Genomic DNA, 19200 nt, shown 5'->3' on the forward strand with positions numbered 1-19200 from the left:
GAATAAACTGGGCTTGTACTCGTTAGAGTTTAGAAGAATGAAGGGAGATCTCATTGAGACGTATAAGATGATGAATGGGATGGATAGGATAGAGGTGGAGAGACTCTTCCCGCTCAAAAAAGACAGTAGGACTAGGGGGCACAGCCTCAAGATAAAAGGGGGGCGGTTTAGAACGGAGTTGAGGAGGAACTTCTTCACTCAAAGGGTGGTGAATCTCTGGAATTCTCTGCCCGTTGAAGTGGTGGAGGCTGCCTCGCTAAATATTTTTAAGACGCGGGTTGATGGGTTTTTGATAAGAGAGGGGATTAAGGGTTATGGGGAGAGGGCAGGAAAGTGGAACTGAGCAGCGACAGATCAGCCATGATCTTATTGAATGGCGGGGCAGGCTCGAAGGGCTAGATGGCCTACTCCTGCTCCTATTTCTTATGTTCTTATGTAAAAAACGTGTGGACTGTTTTCTGTGCACAATCAATCCATTTTGATGCCTTTGCTGGAGGAAGTAGATTCTTCCTATGAATAGAAGGCTTTTATTTAATCTGTCCTTGGATGTTGATCAGAAAGCCTGTGGGTGGTTGCATGAATAGAAAGCCTGATAGAAATGAGAGATTATGTAGCCTGGATGTTACAATGACTTTATGGGAAAAATGTTTCAGATTTGTTTTATCACTGTTCACAAATTGATTGGAACTGCATGAAAACATGACAGTGCAAACAACTAGTTAGTTATGCAGAGTATGCCAACATTGCAGATTCAGTTCCTGTACTGGCTGAAGTTATTTTCAACCTTACCCCTTGCTTGAGGTGTGTGGTGATCCTCAAGTCAATTCTCAATGGTCATTTGGGACAATGGCAACTTTTACTAAATTGACAATAGTGTCACTGGGGACGCCCAATTGCAACACAGACCTCATTGTGCTCATCAAATGTGCTATTGAGTTATTATCTTAGTTACTGTATGTGGTGTATTAGCTCTTTAAGGGGCATTTCCCTGAAAGGGTCATATAACCTACTGGTTCAATCAGGAGCCACCCATACTTTGTTCCAGGAGTTGGGAGTTTTGGGCCTGTGAGGTTTGAGACCTTTTTGTTTTCTCTGTAGTGTGTATAGTTATTCTGTTAATAACTCTTATTAGTTCACTGGAGTTTCAGCCTTACTTTGCCACAGTACACCGTATTAATGGTAGTGAAACGTCTGGAGTTGAAGTCATTTTCCTCTACGCTTCTCTTTCGTTCTCCTTTTTGCTTCAAGAAGATGAAAAAGTCTATTTGTCTTCCTGGAAAATGTCCATTTGTCTGTGCAATTTGACAGAAACTAAGGCCCCTTACTGTAGTAATCTGAAACCTGATTGAGACTTATAACCATACTGGAGTGAAAAAAATTCTGGGGGAGATACAGAGCTAGTTTAATTAAACTGACCGTGTTTGGACAAATTTTAGTAACATTTCCCTCAACAGATACATCCATAATTAACAATTTATTTTCCCCTTTTACAAATTAAGTATTGTCAGCAAATTCTTTGCTTAGGCCACATCCCATTAATTGTTGGTGTTGAAGTTGGATTAGCACCACCCTTTAAGGTGCAATTATCTGCATGTCTACAAGAACCTGGACAACTGTCAGCTAATATCAGCACAGCAGTTGGATCCATACCTTAGAACAATTTTTGATTGATATAGGAGGAGATTATCTGTGAAATTCATACTCATGCGTCTTCCTTTTTTTGCATATGGTGATGTGAAATGAAACTTGACTGATGGATCTGGTCGACATCATCAAGCAAGCATTGTTTTTCTATCTGTCGTGTGAGTGCTTTTTAACAAGCTTTCCCATGTTCACTCAACACTGAGCTGAATCAAAGCTTTTGTCAATCATGTAACCAGGATCACCTTACTACAAATTGAATGTTCGCCTAACTTTGTATTGAAACTTGAGCAAGTTTTTTGCTTTAGAACAGTCTGCTGATGGTGGAAGATAAGGTAGACAGATGATTTGGTAGCTGTTCAGAGCAAATTTGAAAAGTACGAGCTTGCATTAGCCAACAAGCATGTGGTAGAAGTCAAAATGAGTTGAAATTACTGCTGCAGGGCACAGTGGGCCTCAGTTGAACAGGGCACTAGTGAAAGCTGTGTGAAAACTCTACAAACCAAAACCACATAAAAGAAGCAAGAATGATGTGTAAGATTTTGAGTACTTCCGCTATATAACCATGGGATTTTAGGGAAAGATTTGAATCATTTTCTTTACAAACAGAAACCTGGTTGTCAAAGACTGCCAACATTTTCTTGAGTGGGAGACAGCAGAGTTTTACTGCCAATAAAGAGAAAAAAAGAACTATAAGTGCATGCCAGAATAGGGCTTTCTAAACCACAGGAAGGGGGTTGAAAGAGCTGATTGGTGAGGACACATTATTCTTAAAGGGCAATGTCCAATCACCCTCCAAACTGAGGATGACCATGTACAAGCTCGACAAATGCAGTTGGTTGCACATGCCACATTTATTATTTGGTGCTCTCTGTGAGCAACTATATACATTGCTCCTGGTTTAAACCTACATGTGCTTACAAGTAACACATTTAGTCACTTAAAATCTATATAACCCAAAATAATAAGCTTTATTGTAAGAAAAGTTGTTGGCATACTGATACTCTCAAATCTACAGAATAAAGCACCCCAGTAACAAAATGTTCCTTTTTCAGTTTTTTTTAGAATTTTATACAAATCTTTCTTCTCCCTTCTAAATAAAATGCCATTTTGTGCTAAGAAATCTTCAATGTAAATGCATCTTTAGACAAAACAGATATGTACTAAAATTAGGCTCATTTCCTTGTTGTTACAAACAGGGAGGTACTAACTTTTACAAACTGAGATTTGTTTTCATGTATTTTTCACAAGAACCAATTGCTGACCAATATACCCCTGATATAGAACACATTTGTACAGTATATAAAAAGAAGACATTACAATCTTCGAGTTAGCAACTAGCAGGCATTCAATGTGCACACATTATCTTTTATACATGAAATACAAATGAAAACATAAAACAATGTAAAATGCTGCACAAATCATGATGTACTGAAACAGAGATTCCAATGCCAGTTACTTGCTGATGAGATCTAGTTTTTGGTTGTACAGTATGCTGACCCTGACAGAATAAATATCATTAGCACCAGTTTTCTGTACAAGCACCATGAAAGTACACATTTACTACTGTCTTTAAACATGAAGGTGAAAAAATATAGCCCATTTTGTTCTGGGCTCTGTTACCAGTTATCAAATATTGCACCACTTGAAAGGGAAGGATTTGTGGTGATTGAAATGGTTCCTCTGAGAATGCCCTATTGTATACAGTACAGTCTGACTTAGCATTGCATATTGGTATTAATATGATATGAACAGTTACATAATATTATCTGTAATCCAGAGAAATGGCTCATTATATTGCTATTGGTCTACATAATTAGAAGCCATTTACAATTCACACACACACACTCATGTAAAATATGAGCTCACTGACTGAGGCGATTGAGGTGATATTAAATATACAGCAACCATGACTGAGGTTATATGGAATACTGTTAACATGGCAGTGTGGAAAAACCCAGTTACTGAAAGAAGGGTCACGCAGTCTTGGCAAAAACATGAAGATACGATGTCCATAATGTAGAATCACAGCCCTTGACTTGTGAAAGCTTTTTGAAAGCAGACATATTTGTGGAGATAATTAATTGAATAATTTTGAATAGAAATAATGCAAGTCTCAGCTAGTTTAATGAAGCTGGATTTGTAGTCTCATCTTGAGTGCTTCTCCCAGCTCACCGAGGAGGTAGTCATTGTCTTTTTTATCTTCCAGTTTCTGCAGTGTTTTTTTCTTATACAGGGGAATACTGGTGATTTCCAGTGTGTAAGTGCCTTCCAGAGGCCTCCTCTTGGTCAAGTGCAGGTAGCTCAAACCATCCTTTTGGTGGATACGGAAGTAGTTGTTGTCATTTCCATAGGAGATCACATAGCGAACATGATTGTTGAGTGGTTCAATTGCTGGCACAAATTCCAAAATATGGTTCTTGTGGTTCAGCTCTGAGATAGTTAGATTCATTTTGACTGGGTTGTCTATATCCAGACTAGCCAAACTAATCTGTTGATCCTAGCATCAAAATAAATAGCAAGGTATTATTAGTAATTTGTATCTATGAAATCATTAGCATGTTTCATTCCTGTCATTGGTAAACCTCAAAATAGGCTGCAAAGGGAGTCAATATTTAAATACTTCTGGACATGAAATTCTTTATTTGATGGATGCACGAGTGTACATTTTTCATTTCCATGAAGTGAAGACTTAATATTTATGACATATAACTTAGAATCTCTAAATCCTTAGTTCTGGTTCAATTTATTTCATACAAAGAAAATCTGTTGCTCTTCAGTTTATTTACAAAGGAGATAGTTACCTGATGCGACATGGTACCATTGACACTTCTTCTCTTTCTGCCACCATTCTTGGAGTGGCCATTGATCTTACATTCATAGCAAGTTTCATGTGACAAAAGATTTTCATCATCAGGATCTCCACCAAAAGGCAGATATTGGCCTTTATTGAATCCCATGCCAGACACACAATGGCTATGGAGTAAATTAAGAGGGAGATTAAAATTTGAAACAATGTGTGGAATTTAATATCAGAACTGCCATCACGGGTGAAATCTTAACTCATTCAAGACCTATCCACTTGTAAAGAGTTAAAATTGGCCCTATACATCAGTTCAGTTGTAAACATTCATGTTCAATTCCAGCCTCCCAGATTGCCTGGAGCCAATGCAGTTTGCCTACTGCTGCAACAGGTCTACAGCAGTCACCATCTCCCTGGCCCTGCACTCAACCCTGGAACACCTAGATAGCAAAGGCTCCTATTTATCGATTACAGCTCAGCCTTCAACACCATTATTCCTATGAAACTCATCTCCAGCTTCGTAGCCCGGTGCTCAGCTCTTCCCTCTGCGACTGGGTCCTGAACTTCCTAATCCTCAAAGCGCAATTAGTAATGATAGGCAACAACACCGCCTCCACAATCATCCTCAACACCAGTGCCCCACAAGGCTGTGTCCTCAGCCCCTTACTATACTCCTTGTACATCCGTGGATGTGTGGCCAAATTCTACACCAACTCGATTTTCAGATTTGCTGATGACACCACCATTGTGGGTCAGATCTCAAACAATGATGAATAACAGACAGAGTACAGGAAAGAGATAGAGAATCTGAACTAGTGCAATGACAATAATCTCTCCCTCAATGTCAACAAAATGAAGGAAATAGCGATTGACTTCAGGAAGCATAGTGGAGTACATGTCCCTGTCTACATTAATGGGAAGAAGTAGAAATGGTCAAGAGCTTCAAGTTTCTAGAATCACCAACAACCTGTCCTGGTCCCTCCATATCAGTGCTATTGTTAAGAAAGCCCACAAATGCTTCCACTTTCTCAGAAAACAAAGGGAATTTGGCATGTCTGCTACGACTCTCACCAACATTTACAGATGATCATCAGAAAGCATTCTTTCTGGTCATATCACAGCTTGCTATGGCTCTTGCTCTGTCCAAGACTGCAAGAAACTACAAAGGATCGTGAATGAAGCACAGTCGATTATTCAAACCAGCCTCCCACTCATTGACACTGTCTATACTTCCTGCTGCCTTGGAAAAGCAGCCAGCATAATTAATGACCCCACGCACCCCAGATATACTCTCTTTCACCTTCTTTTGTTGGGTAAAAGATACAAAAGTCTGAGGACATGTATCAACCGGTTCAAGAACAGCTTCTTCCCTGCTGCCACCAGACTTTTGAATCTGATTATCTTACGTTAAGTTGATCTTTCTCTACACCCTAGCTATGACTTTAACTCTACATTCTGCAACTCTCTTTGCCTCCTCTATGAATGGTATGCTTTGTCTGTATAATGTGCAAAAAATACTTTTTACTATATACTAATAGATGTAACAATAATAAATCAATTTTTTTTTACAGTATTTGTTATGCTATTTCTGTTTCTCTCTCACACACTTCACACCCTTTCCGTGACATTTGTTCTGTTTGTATCTGTCTCTTGGTAGAAGATATCATTATGTTGCTTGAGTCCCATGTGAGTGGCGTCAGTTGCTAATGCCTGGGTCTTCATGTTGCTTGTAACAAATGTTAGCAAACTCACTTTTAAGCTGCAGGTAAACTGCTTGAGATTCAGGCACTGGGAACTGGTAGCACAGCCTTGTTGTAATATTTAATGGCTACAACACATTTACATAACACATTACTTTACTCAGGTTAATGTTTGGCAAAATGCTGGTCAATTGGGTTAATTCATTCCATGATTTAGGCTCCGGACATTGGAATTGCCTCCCTAAATGCCTCTGCATCCTGTAACTCCCTCTCTTTATTTTATCCCTTCCTTGAAATTCAACTCCGTGACCATGCTTTTATTCAGCCCTTTTAATACCTTCTTTGGATCTGTGCCCATCTTTCTGATTATGCTCTTTGAAGCTTTTCTATGCTAAAAGTGCTATATAAATCAAACTGTTGTGGTTATGGCCAGGAACTGGCGTACCTGGGTCTTGGCCAACTTCGTGTCTATACTAATAGATGCCTGCTGATTTTATACTGGTAGTCTGTTGGAACAGTCATAGGTTTTTGCATACTACTGTCAGCTGAAGAAGCACAGGTTTCTGTTAGGAGATATTGGGAGCAGTCCTGAGCTTTGGGCTAGAAGTATGAGGCAGAGGAAAGAAAGCTGATCAAAGTTTGTATTTGAAATTCCTCAATCTATGTGAAATCTCTTAAGCGTCCAAATAAAAGTGACTTGACACTTTGATTTTCCTCATATAAAGAATGAACAGGGAATTCCTGTGTACACCTGGCAACTGTCTACCAACTTAGATTTCATACAAAGAAGTAAATTATTTCAGAACCACACCAATATGTTCTATTCTGTCAGCTCACATGTGCCTCATTTCACTAAATTTCAAATGTCGCGATTCCCTAGTTATGAAGAATCTGATTTATGACATGTGTACAAGAACAAATATTAGAGGTTCTAATAATGTAGAGGACCGCACCAAACATACACAGACTTTGAGACTAGGTAGATAAATAGCAAATTTAATTCAGTATAGGGAAGTATGAGGTGAATAATTTTGGAAGGATAAATAAAGAAGTTATTTACTCTTTGGAAGATTGCAAGTATGGGTGGAGCGTTGCTTCATGCAGCATTACTACAGGCCTTGCAATGCTTTTGATGTGTGGCCTTCACTGTCAGCCATTTTCTGTGTGGCATAATTTGAGGAAAGGTTGTACACCAGTGAATCATGTGAGTGAACCAGGAGACATTGATGTAGCACTATCCTGATGTCATACAGTCCAATTTTCTGATCTGATGCCAGGAACCCAAATTTGGGCAATGAATGTGCAGACAATGAGTTCACTGTTCACTCAAGAAAAAAAAATCAAACACTGACCCTGCACTAGCAGTCCTTAAAGGACCAGGTAACCTACTTACAGGTAAAGTAATTATGCTGAACATTTTTTGAATGAAGAGCGACTGGAGCACTCTGTACTGGTTTTGGAGGTGTTGCAGTAAGCTCCTTGAATTATCAGAATATTGCTGCATCCTTAAAGGGGAAGGGATAGGTTGCGACTGGGGAAGAGGAGTAGATGACTGGTCTGCTCAAAGGCTACAACAGATAAAAATGCAGCAGGGGCTGTACATCTGGGCTTACAGGTCAGCAGGGATATGGAGCAGAAACTGTGGAGAAGGCAAGCTCAACATTAACCCCTCCATCAAAACTGCAGCCAGGCTCCTCCATGTTCCTTGAGTGTAACAGGAGGCAGCCTGGCATGTCTATTGATGAACCCAGTATCTCAGCATGCATGCCCATGCACATGTCCTCCTGGATGCTATTTCATGGAGATTTTCATCTGTGTCCTCTGTTGGAGTTCTCATCTGCAGTTTTGTTCACCTGTGAGCTGACGTATGAACAGTTCTTTATCGCTGGCCTAGCTGCAGACCTCTCTGGGTAACTCATCAGCTGCTGACCTCAACTGTATACTAATGTCCATGGCACATTCAGTTCCCGTGTCTGAACTGGTGGCTGCGAGTGTCAGATCAAGTAACAGGGCTTGTTCGTTAGAATTTTGATGTTGGTCTCCTTCCGCCGCCTCCTGGAGCTCCTCTGGTGGGGAAGAACAATTGTTGGGATTTCAAAGCAGGAGCTCATAGGTAAAGGTTGGTGTGAGGGAAGAGGGTTTGTGGTGCGAAACAAGAGATTCATGGTCAGACCATAAGTAGCTTGCTCATCACATCACAGAGCAGCAGAAGGGTGTGCTGGAGTGGAAAAATGTCATATGGGCAACAGGGTGGCACAGTGGTTAGTACTGCTGCCTCACAGTGCCAAGCAGTGGGTTTGATTCCATCCTTGGGTGACTGTCCGTATAGGGTTTACGTGATCTCCCTATGTCCGCTTGGGTTCCCTCCCAAAGATGTACAGGTTAGATGGATTGGCCGTACTGAATTATCCCTTAGTTGTGTAGGTTAGGGGAATTAGCATGGTAAATTATGTGGGATAGGGCAGGGGGGTGGGCCTTGGTAACATGCTCTGTCGGAGAGTCGGTGCAGGCTTCATGGACTGAACTGCCTCCTTTTGTACACTCGGGATTCTATGATAAACAAGGGTTTTATTCTATAAATATGGCAGGAGCAGATCATTATCTTTAACGTTCTGAGCAACACTAGGTACAACAGGCCCTACTGCAACTGGCCCTGTGATGCAGAGAACCATCTCCTCTGCAGGGTTCAGGCGATCCTTGCCTCTCCACTCTGAACCACTCTCTGCTACGTGCTGCAGAAGTGCCCACTTCTTCTGTCCAGCTGTTGGTAGGATACTGCTCTGGGCGGTCTCATTGCTTGTTGATTCCCTTGTCAGACTGTTGTCCTTAACTGGATGGCACTCCCACTGGAGGGCTCTTCTGTGCTGTCTCCAGGAATATTTCAACACTGTTAAGACAGTTGTAGACCTGCATCTATCCCCAGTGGAAGAACATTTCATAGACAGAAAGATTCCATCCACTGAGTTTGACAAGAAGCATGTGTAAGAGATACAAACAAACAATAAAATGATGGAAAATGACTTTTCAAGTTCCACCTTATCCATGTTTTACCTGGTTTGATGAATAATGCAATAGCAGCTGTGGTCTTACCCTTGTCCTACTCTGTAATATCCAGGTGGGCAGCCACAGAGATAGCCTCCTTCTGTGTTTGAGCAGCCATACGAGCATGGATTCTTGTAGGATGAACATTCATTCACATCATGACAACTACTGGCAAACTCATCAAAGTTATAGCCAGAAGGGCAGGCACATTTGTAGCTGCCAAGTGTATTGTAGCAAGTTGCAGATCCACAAGAAGCTGGATTGGAGCATTCGTTCTCATCTAAATGTAAAGATGCAATACTTAGATCATTGGTAAGTTATAACACAAACTTGCCTGCTCTGATGTTTAAACCTGATCAGCCTGATTCCCAGTCACAGTCCTGAATTCTGGGGATCCATTTTGCTCAGAGCTGCTGCTACGCAAAAAGTGACCCAATCTTTCATGACTTTTCACCAGTGGGCTGTGATACTTTACAGGATTCAATATATAAAATCTGTGGTTCAACATCTGGGAACCCTAGTTTCACCATTTAGATACAGGGAAAGAACCCTATGCTTCCCCTGTGCTGAAAAGTGGGTGAGCCTGTGCTTTTAACCAATAGATCAGTACCTTTCCTTCATTTATCTATTCCTTTGATTGGAATAAATAGTTTGTTTCATTGTGAGAGCCTGTTAATTCAATAGGCATGTAAAGTGTCCATTTTTTCTTGAATATTTATGAATAGGTTTACAGTCCTATTATTCATGCAACAGGGCAACTCAAATTTTCAGTAATCATATGGTGGACAAATTCATAGAATGCATACAAAGTAGTTTTTCGGATCAATATGTTAAGGGGCCAGTGAATCGTCGTAACATGATGGAATTTATATTGAGATTGACAGTGATTCAGTTAAGATTTTTAATAATTCATGAGGTGGGAGTTTAGCTAATAAGGTCAGCATTTATTACCCATCCCTAATTGCCCTTAACTGAGTGGCTGCTTAGGCCAGTTCAATAAGCAGTTAAAAGACAATTACATTAAACTGGATCTCAAGTAACATATAGAATAGACCAAATCCTCCCTAAAACCATAAACTAGGTAGGTTTTTACAACAATCTAATTGTTACTGAAATAATAGTTTTTGATTCCAGATTTCTTTATTAATTAATTGAAGTTAAAATGTTCAGTGGGACTTAAATTCACGCCTCTGAATCGTAAATCCACACTTTGAGTAGTATTCCAGTAACACAATGACTATCTTATTGTCTGAAGCAAAATAAACTGTTTGAGCATAAAGGATGAGTTGTTTAAGCTAGATTATTTAGGAAGCTAGGTGAAAAGATATGATGGTAGATAAGCAATTGTAAATATTTAAAAAGTAACTTTTTTTTAAAACAACAAATATACATTCCCTTAAATAATAAAAATCCCACAGGAAACTGGTCCAATTGAAACTAAGAAGTGAGTTTAATGATAGTATGAAATTAATGGAAGAGGCTTATTTAACATTACCAAAAAGAATAGTATGCCTGAAGATTTGAAAATACAGCAAATGATGATGAAGAAGTTGACGAAGAAAGTGAACACAGGTTCTCAAAGTGAACACAGGTTCTGAGAGTAAACTAACTAAAGGCATGTAAAAAATTGTAGACATTTCAGTAGGTTTGTGAAAAGATATTAGAGAAAGCAAATATAGCAAATATGCAGAGCCAGGAGAACTTGTAATGCGGAATAAGGAAATGGCAGAGTCATTAAACACATATGTTGTAGCTGTCTTATTAGGAGACAAAAAGAAAATATTCAGTAAATAGTGGCTGAGTCAAGGGTCAGGTGAAAATGAGGCATTTAAGGCATTAGAACAAGCTTTTTAGTGTGGAGATATTGGGGATAAATCTGACAAATTCCCTGGATCTTAATAGATGGTTTCAGGGATAGGAGATGCATTGGTTTTGATTTTTGAAAATTGTTTGGATTTTAGCTTGGTACCTCTGTATTGGAAGGGAGGAAATGTAACTCTGCTACTCAAGAAAGGAGAAAGAAAACACCAAATGGTAGATTGTTAACATCAATTGTGCTGAAAATGCAAGAATCCTTTATTAGGGACATGATAACCAGCTAATTTATTATGATTAGCAAAATTAGTAATCACTTAAAAGCCTTAATGGAGCAAGGGCAGGCTTCCCATCCAAGGCCCCGTTGTAAAATCATGGCCAAGTCAGGGCATGCAGGATCTCTGAGGGAGTCCAGTCCATGAAATTTCATGCTCCCCCCTCACCCACGACCACCTCTGAACTCACTAGGGGGAAGCGTTCAATTCTGGCCCTGGAGTAATGTGTACAATTTAATTTTCTGACTAAAGGAAGGCTAACCAAAGGCTTATCAGAATGAGAGGATTTGTCCTAGGAGGAGAGATTGAATAGCCCTAAATTCCCTAGTATTGAAGAAAGAAAGGTGATTGCACTGAAACATATAGCCCAGAACTTCATGCCCCACAGGAGCAAATAGGGAAGTAAGGTGACATAAAATTGGGTGGGATAGCAGGGCTGTCATGCTTGTCACATTCCTGCCTCACTCATATTTTGCCAGTAGAAAGGTAAGTGGTGAGTAGTCTTCCCCATGTTTGGATCAATTGAGCCAATAAAATCTTGTGGCCTCCCTATCAGCTTGGCAGGGATGTAGTGCAAGTTGATCAGCTACCATGGTTAGGGTTGTATGGCCCTGTCACAGCATGTCACCCGCTGCAGGATGTGACAAGCCATTTAAATTGGTGTTTCGTTCAACAGGGCCATAATATCCTGCCAGGCAGGTGGAGTGGTAAAATTCTGGCCCATGTTATTTAACAACAGAGCAACTCAAAGTGCCAAATGGCCTATTCCAGCTCCTATTTCTTTCTTTTTGAAATAGGCAATTTGCCTGGGAACTTTTGCATCATGCAGGTAACAGATGTTTTGGCTTTGACATCTAAGAGGTTAACTGCTGGATATGTGTAACTGACTGTATATATGGGATCTCTGACTTCAACTATTGTCTTCTCTCTACTCTCCATTTATGACCAGGACCTTCCTATCTTAATATTACCATGCTCATTTAACCCAAATTTCCTTCTGCCCCATACATTCTGTTAATGCTCCAAAATCTAGTCCATCATTTCTACCTTCCTCCTTTTTCTTTTCATCAGTCTCTCTTCCTTGCCTCCACATTTTCCTGTAACCCAATCATGTCTCCTTTTATTTCTCAGATCCTTACAAGCAGCAAACACAACATCTTCATCCTACTCTCTCAAACTCCCGAAATGGCGTGTCCATTGGGAAGAATTCTTGCCAACCTCTAAAGTCCCGCACATTTCTCTTACTGCAAAATCCATGATTTCTTTCATTGGATCAACAATCATTATCCATTTCTTGTCTCTCTTTAAAATGTCTGTTCACTTCTAACAAGACTATAGTCATATTGTTAATAATTGTATTGACATCATGACCTTTGTTGAAACATGGCTCTTCTTCCACCTTAGTGAAGCCCCTCCACCTGGTTATTCTTTCACCATCTATCATGATCAAACTACTGCACTGGTGATGTGACCCTTCTCACCAAATCTCACCTTGATCTGTTCCCCTACTACTCTTGTACCCTCTTTTTTGAACACAATCTTATTCCATTTCTCTAGCTTGTCTTCCTTCAGTCTCTGCACTGAGCAATCTTTCATCCTCAGTGATTTTAATTTCCACTTCAACGCACAGTGCCCTCCACCTTTTGAATTCACTACTCTCCTGTCTTACCTTAACCTCTCCCTCATACAAATATCTGCACCCATATTTATGCCATTTTCTTAATTTTGCCATTTTGTGTAGTCTCTATTCTTCAATTGACTCAATCACAGAAAAGGCTGTAATCTATTCAGGGGTATATGCTAACCAAAGCATTATGGTTCTATTACTAGGCAAGTAATCCAAAGGTCTGCATTAATGATTTGGAAATATTAGTTTCAATCCCACCGTGGCAGCTGGGGAATTAAAACTTGCTTAATTAAATAAATCTGGAATAAGCTAGTACCAGTCGACGACCATGAAACTACAGGATTGTTGTAAAAATACATCTGGTTCATTAATGTCCTCCAGGGAAGGAAGCCTGCTGTTTTACCTGCTCTGACTCCAGACCCACAGCAATGTGGTTGACCTTAACTGCTCTCTGACATGGTCTACCAAACCACCCAGTTTCATTCAAAGAAGTGGCTCACCACAACATTTTCAATGACCAGCAAAGACCACAATCCATGAATGAATGAACACAAATTGTGAAGGAATGTTGCTGGAATGGCTGACTAGCCAAACTATGTTATCACAAACAACATGGTAATGCATCACAGCTGAACAGAATTTCCTTGATGGAGGAATACTTCATATTTAGCTAATTTTTGTTAACTCTGCTTAGTAAGGTGAAACAACCATTTGAACTAATTATGGTTTTATTTGCTAGAAACATAGCAGGCTGCTAAACATCTGGTACTAGTATAGCAAATTTAAGAAACAACTTACCAGTTGGGTTTTCAATAACACAAAAGCATAGAAAATAATTGCGTCCAGCAAAATGATTAAGGCACAAGATATTTTTTTCCTGGCCTGATAGCAGATCTGTTATTACTTACGAATCTAATTCAAGCAGGCTTCTCTCCAAAAAAAATTTTTGTATAATCCATTTTGTTTCAGTATGGACCCTGTTAGCCATCATATCCTTCCTCCCAAAGACCCCCTCCCCACCATATCCCAGTTAATGTAGTGAAGTCTATAAAGTCAGAGAAACACATCCAAAACATATCAAAGTAATGACAATTTTGCTTGTGGTAGCTTCTACATTAAAAATTAATTTTGTCTTGTTCATTCAGTCCCAATTAAAACTTCCATGAAGGTAGGTGGAATTAATTCAATTGAGCTACAAAAAATGACTTGTGAACCAAGATTTGACTGAATCAAGAGAAATAGGGGAAAAGAAAGAAGGTCACTAGCATTTAATTTTTTTAAACAAAGCAATAATTTTTCTCATTATTGGAATAAATGCTCAGAAACCCAAGGTAACACATTCTTCCCATTCACCTTACATTTAATATATTAAATGATGTAAGACCCCAAGGTAAAATCTCCTATTACAAATTTTCGTACCCCTCAATAATGCACATATAGTCAAGCCACCACATTCATCTCTCAAAACTGTGGGAAGGACTGAATATTTATAGTTGACCCTCAGGCTAAACTTAAAGTGATGAAAATCATCACTATGACATTACAAAGCCAGGAAGCCATCTTTTATATAATTCTTTAATAATCTACACTAGCCAATTCAATTTAGTAGAAAAATAAATGCTTCATGTTATTTTACATGTTGGAAAGTTTTTTGTGCTAATATAAATAGTTATAATTTAAATAATAGAAGTGCAGACTTCCTACATCTACAGAAAACAGTGTTAACACTGGCATCCCTACGATGCTCACCAACACACTGGTTCCACTGATAGTGCTGTATGTAGCCTTGAGGACAGCTGCACCTGTAACCTCCCAGCATGTTCTGACAGCCGTGCTGGCACCTGTGGCTTCCATCACATTCGTTCACATCTGCAAAAAGACAAGGCAATTGAGAACAGAGTGAAGTTTTCCATAAGTTCCCATTTTATTCTCTCCTTTCCTGAAGGTGCTGACTCATTCTGGGGTATGATTCCAAATGTGCTGGCAGGCCTCCAATATCTTTCCCAAGTGACCATTTTTCACATTTGAGTCTAGACACTGAGCGCTGGCTGGTGTATTGCATCAAAACCAAGTCTGATTTGTCTTCACCAACATGCATACTTCTCAGCGTGGGTCACTGGATAGTAAAGACAGAGTGGGTACTTTGCCTAACATTTTCCCCCTTCATAGCCAAATGCTTCTGTTGCCAATTGTAACACTCTTACTGTTAACTAAGATCAGCTAACTCAGCAGTGTTTGGGGATCAAACCCAGGACCTTTGTTGTCTGTATAACATAATATCATGCAAGGCCATGCATTTATCCACAAACCCAACAGGATAGCTTAACTCCCATTTTTTAAAAGTGTGATTTGGAAGGGGTTGCTTTTGTGATGTTAGTACATATATGAAGAATTCAATCTTTCTTGTTCACAACATCAAATAATGGACGTGAAAATAAAAGCAAAATATAGTGGATACTCGAGATTTGAAATACAAACAAAGTGCTGGAAAATACAGCAGGTCTGACAGTATCTGTGGGGAGAGACACAGAGCTGATGTTTCATGTCCAATACGACTCAAATGTCTGTTTTACTCTTCACGGACGCCGCCAGACCTACTGAGTTTTTCCAGCATTTTCTGTTTCTGTATCAAATAATGCGCCACTATTTGATGTCAAAATAATTGTGAAATGAATGGCACTCATTGTTATTGATGAACAAACGTTACAGCAACTTCAGGCAAGTGAAATAGTGCAGTTAGAAATGAAAATCCAAAAGTTGCAATCTGAGAGGCACAGCTCTGCCACAGCTTCATTAAAACAACAGCTTGCTGGGCTAACTCATAATTGAAATACATTTAATGACAGGGAGTTGAGGTATTTGAGTGGTATGTACAAACTAAACTCACTGCAGAAAGTACCATTTTGTCCATTTTAGACTAAGCATCCTCTTAAAGTTTATTTATTGGTGAATCAAGTAGGCTTACATTAACATTGCAATGAAGTTACTGTGAAAATCCCTAGCTGCCACATTCCAGCACCTGATCAGGTATCCTGAGGAAAATTTAGCATGGCCAATGCACCCAAGCAGCATGTCTTTTGGTCTTGTGGAAGGAAACAAGAGCACCTGGAGGAAACCCACACAGACACGGGGAGAACATACAGACTCTGCACAGATAGTGACCCAAGTCAGAAATCAAACCCAAGTTCCTGGCCCTGTGAGGCAGCACTGCTAACCATTGTATCGTCCAGTGTAAATCTTATTATTGCTAGTCAACTCCTGTGGCATTGAAAATTAACTACTGCAATAGTGAAGTCTCATTCTTTCAGGTATTAATTGTTGTTGAAGTTTTTAGGAATGTAAATTTTATTTATTTTTCCCTTTCTGTCTTTTTCTCTATCTTAATGCAATCTCTCCTCTCTTTTCTCTCCCTCTTAATCCAATCTTCCGCCTTTTTTCTCTTTCTTTTCCTGATTTTACTTAAATTTACTGACTTGAATATGCATTTCTTTTTCATCACTTGCACTACTAGTTTCACAATTCTTCAATTTGATTGGATAAGGAGATGTGTTATAAATGCAAGTTTTGATGCTGTCTCTTTAATTCAATGTAAACTAGAAGAATGAAGAGGGAGTGGGTGGAAGGATAGAGCCTACATTGAAGGCTTGAGGAGCCTGAGGGATGTGTGGAAGGGCAGAGTCTAACACAGCGGGCTTGAAAGGATATAGGCAGTAGGTGGGGGTATAAATTGGCACAGGGGTCATGAGAGGGACCTTTTGAGCAGTCCTCTCCTGCAGACTGGTTCATAACTCCTCTATGGGACCATGAACTATGACATGAGTTATGAACTCTGTTAAAAATCTGGCCTGACTCCATGAAAATTTCAGAGAGATACGTAGCCCTGCAATGGAGCTGGCCAGATTGGGAGTGCTAGATACTGCCCTCTGATAGGAATCAGACTGCATCCTTTAAAGGGACTCCAGAAACTTGCCCAGCCCATTAATGGGGTTGGGAATGCTGGAATTGGGACCAGTCTGCATTTTTAAATGGCTCATGAATCAACCTGACTTGGTGGAAATACAGATTTCCATCTCTGAAATTTTGGGTGGAAAGAGAGAGAAAGAGGCAGACCTCACAGGGAGACAAAGGACTGCAACAAGTGTGATCAGCAGAGAGAAGAGTGTGGATTACCAAACAGAATGCAGGAGGGAAGGCAGCCTCTGCTTGAAGAGATGCATCCTGCGGCAATTGAGAAAATCCTAAGGATACATCGTGGATGGGCAGGGAGGATGGAATCATGGACATTACTGCTGGCAGTTTAGAAATACTTCAAAGACTGAGAGAACCACCTTTTAAGAGTCACTTGACATTACAACTCAACAAAATGGGTAGAAAATAATCAATTGGAACTTGGGAATGATGTTGGAATGGTTCTTGTAAAAACTATTATTTTACAGAGTGCCAGATGTAAAGTATAACTGCGGTGTGGGGTTTTTGGTCATGTTAAAAATTAAAGAGGGGATATTCTTTCTCTAGCTTAGTATATTAATTGCCCACTAAATATTGTAAGAAGTCTCAGAACACCAGGTTAAAGCCCAACAGGTTTATTTGGAATCACGAACTTTGGGAGCACTGCTCCTCTATCAGGTGAAGGGGCAGCACTCTGAAAGCTCGAGATTCCAAATAAACCTGTTGGACTTTAACCTGGTATTCTGAGACTTCTTACTGTGCCCACCACAGTTCAACGCTGGCAACTCCACCTCATGGCTACTAAATATTGTTTAGTCAATGTTGCTTTTACGGTTGTTACACCGCTCAGAAAGGACAGTAGGACTAGGGGGCACAGCCTCAAAATAAAGGGGGGGCGGTTTAGAACGGAGTTGAGGAAGAACTTCTTCACTCAAAGGGTGGTGAATCTCTGGAATTCTCTGCCTGTTGAAGTGGTGGAGGCTGCCTCGCTAAATATTTTTAAGACGCGGGTTGATGGGTTTTTGATAAGAGAGGGGATTAAGGGTTATGGGGAGAGGGCGGGAATGTGGACCTGAGCCACAACAGATCAGCCATGATCTTGTTGAATGGCGGGGCAGGCTCGAAGGGCCAGATGGCCTACTCCTGCTCCTATTTCTTATGTTCTTATGTTATGTAAAAGTTTCAAAATGTAAAATTTTTAAGAACATAAGAAATAGGAGCAGGAGTAGGCCATCTAGTCCTTTGAGCCTGCCCCGCCATTCAATAAGATCATGGCTGATCTGAAGTGGCTGATTTTATGTGAGGCTCCTTTCAGTTGATCATTGGGAATTCAAATAACTTTTAAAAGTTATTGATCCATATGGTGCTCATGACAGATACTTCCCCTGTTCACATAGGCCACAGACATCTGGTTTCCATTGCACTGGTAACAGGCATTATTAGACCATGTTGAAAACAAGATATTTGGTGAACCAAAATGACCACTGTTGATGTCAGAAATTCTGTTTTGTAGAAATTATTTAAGCTTCATGTCAGTCCTTGCTAACTCACTTGAGTAACAGAGCAAGAGTCCACACGGCAGATCCTTGAGATCCAATGAATGACACTGAGCCGGATTGAATATATGCATTTTGATAAATCTCACATGACAACTAAAAATATACACATTCTTCATATTCAGGCATTTTAAAACAGAACAACAAAGCAAGGGTTTCCAGGGAAAAAAAAACGTAATTAAAAAGGGTTAGGTCCATCCACTTCTGAATGATTTTAATCTGAACCATCTGCCTTCTCATTATAGCCCTCAATATCTTTTCACTCTATTAACATTTTATCTTTAGGATTCATTTAGACTGTCTACTTCAACGATTTCTTCTCTTACCCTTTCACACAAACTACTTACTTACTTTCTTACTCCTACATTGGCAGTTTTAAATTTATGAACTCAGATATTTCAACTTTTTATCTTACGTGAACACGTGAGCAACTTTGTCAATTTCCTTCATAGTCTTGCAAATTTCAATTAGGTCACCATAAAGTCTTCTTTTTGCCAAGGATAATAGCCCAGCTTTCTTCCAACTTAAAAACCTTGACAAATTGCTTATACAGCACGGTGATGATAATGTCTGAAATTATCCGGCCCCTTTTTCTTCATCCGCTAATCTAATAGCCAATTTGCCAAATTGGAAGCAAAATTGAATCATAACTGCATAGAATTTACCCAGTACATGGCTGACTTGTCTTTTTCCTTTCTAGACGCTAACTGATCCACTGTGTACTTTGCATTATTTCTATATTTGTTTCAGCTTCCAATATTTTCAGATTTTTTAGAAAAATGGCAGCCAATTT

At 39.7% G+C, this 19200-nt stretch overlaps 1 protein-coding gene across 1 annotated transcript in view; it reads right to left on the reverse strand.

The window, feature by feature from the left end:
• Positions 1 to 2593: 2593 nt before the first annotated feature.
• Positions 2594 to 19200, reverse strand: part of fbn2 (fibrillin 2) — a 344878-nt gene continuing 328271 nt past the window's right edge. Inside the window, exons 62-65 of the mRNA XM_080188736.1 lie at positions 14653 to 14772; positions 9235 to 9466; positions 4446 to 4617; positions 2594 to 4141 (exon numbers count right to left, since the gene is read on the reverse strand). Coding sequence (XP_080044862.1) covers positions 3767 to 4141; positions 4446 to 4617; positions 9235 to 9466; positions 14653 to 14772 — 899 coding nt within the window. The 3' untranslated portion in view covers positions 2594 to 3766. The remainder of the gene's footprint in view (positions 4142 to 4445; positions 4618 to 9234; positions 9467 to 14652; positions 14773 to 19200) is intronic.

Source organism: Carcharhinus amblyrhynchos, chromosome 5 (genome assembly GCF_965287045.1).
Source record: "Carcharhinus amblyrhynchos chromosome 5, sCarAmb.v2.hapA, whole genome shotgun sequence".
Lineage (NCBI taxonomy): Eukaryota > Metazoa > Chordata > Chondrichthyes > Carcharhiniformes > Carcharhinidae > Carcharhinus > Carcharhinus amblyrhynchos.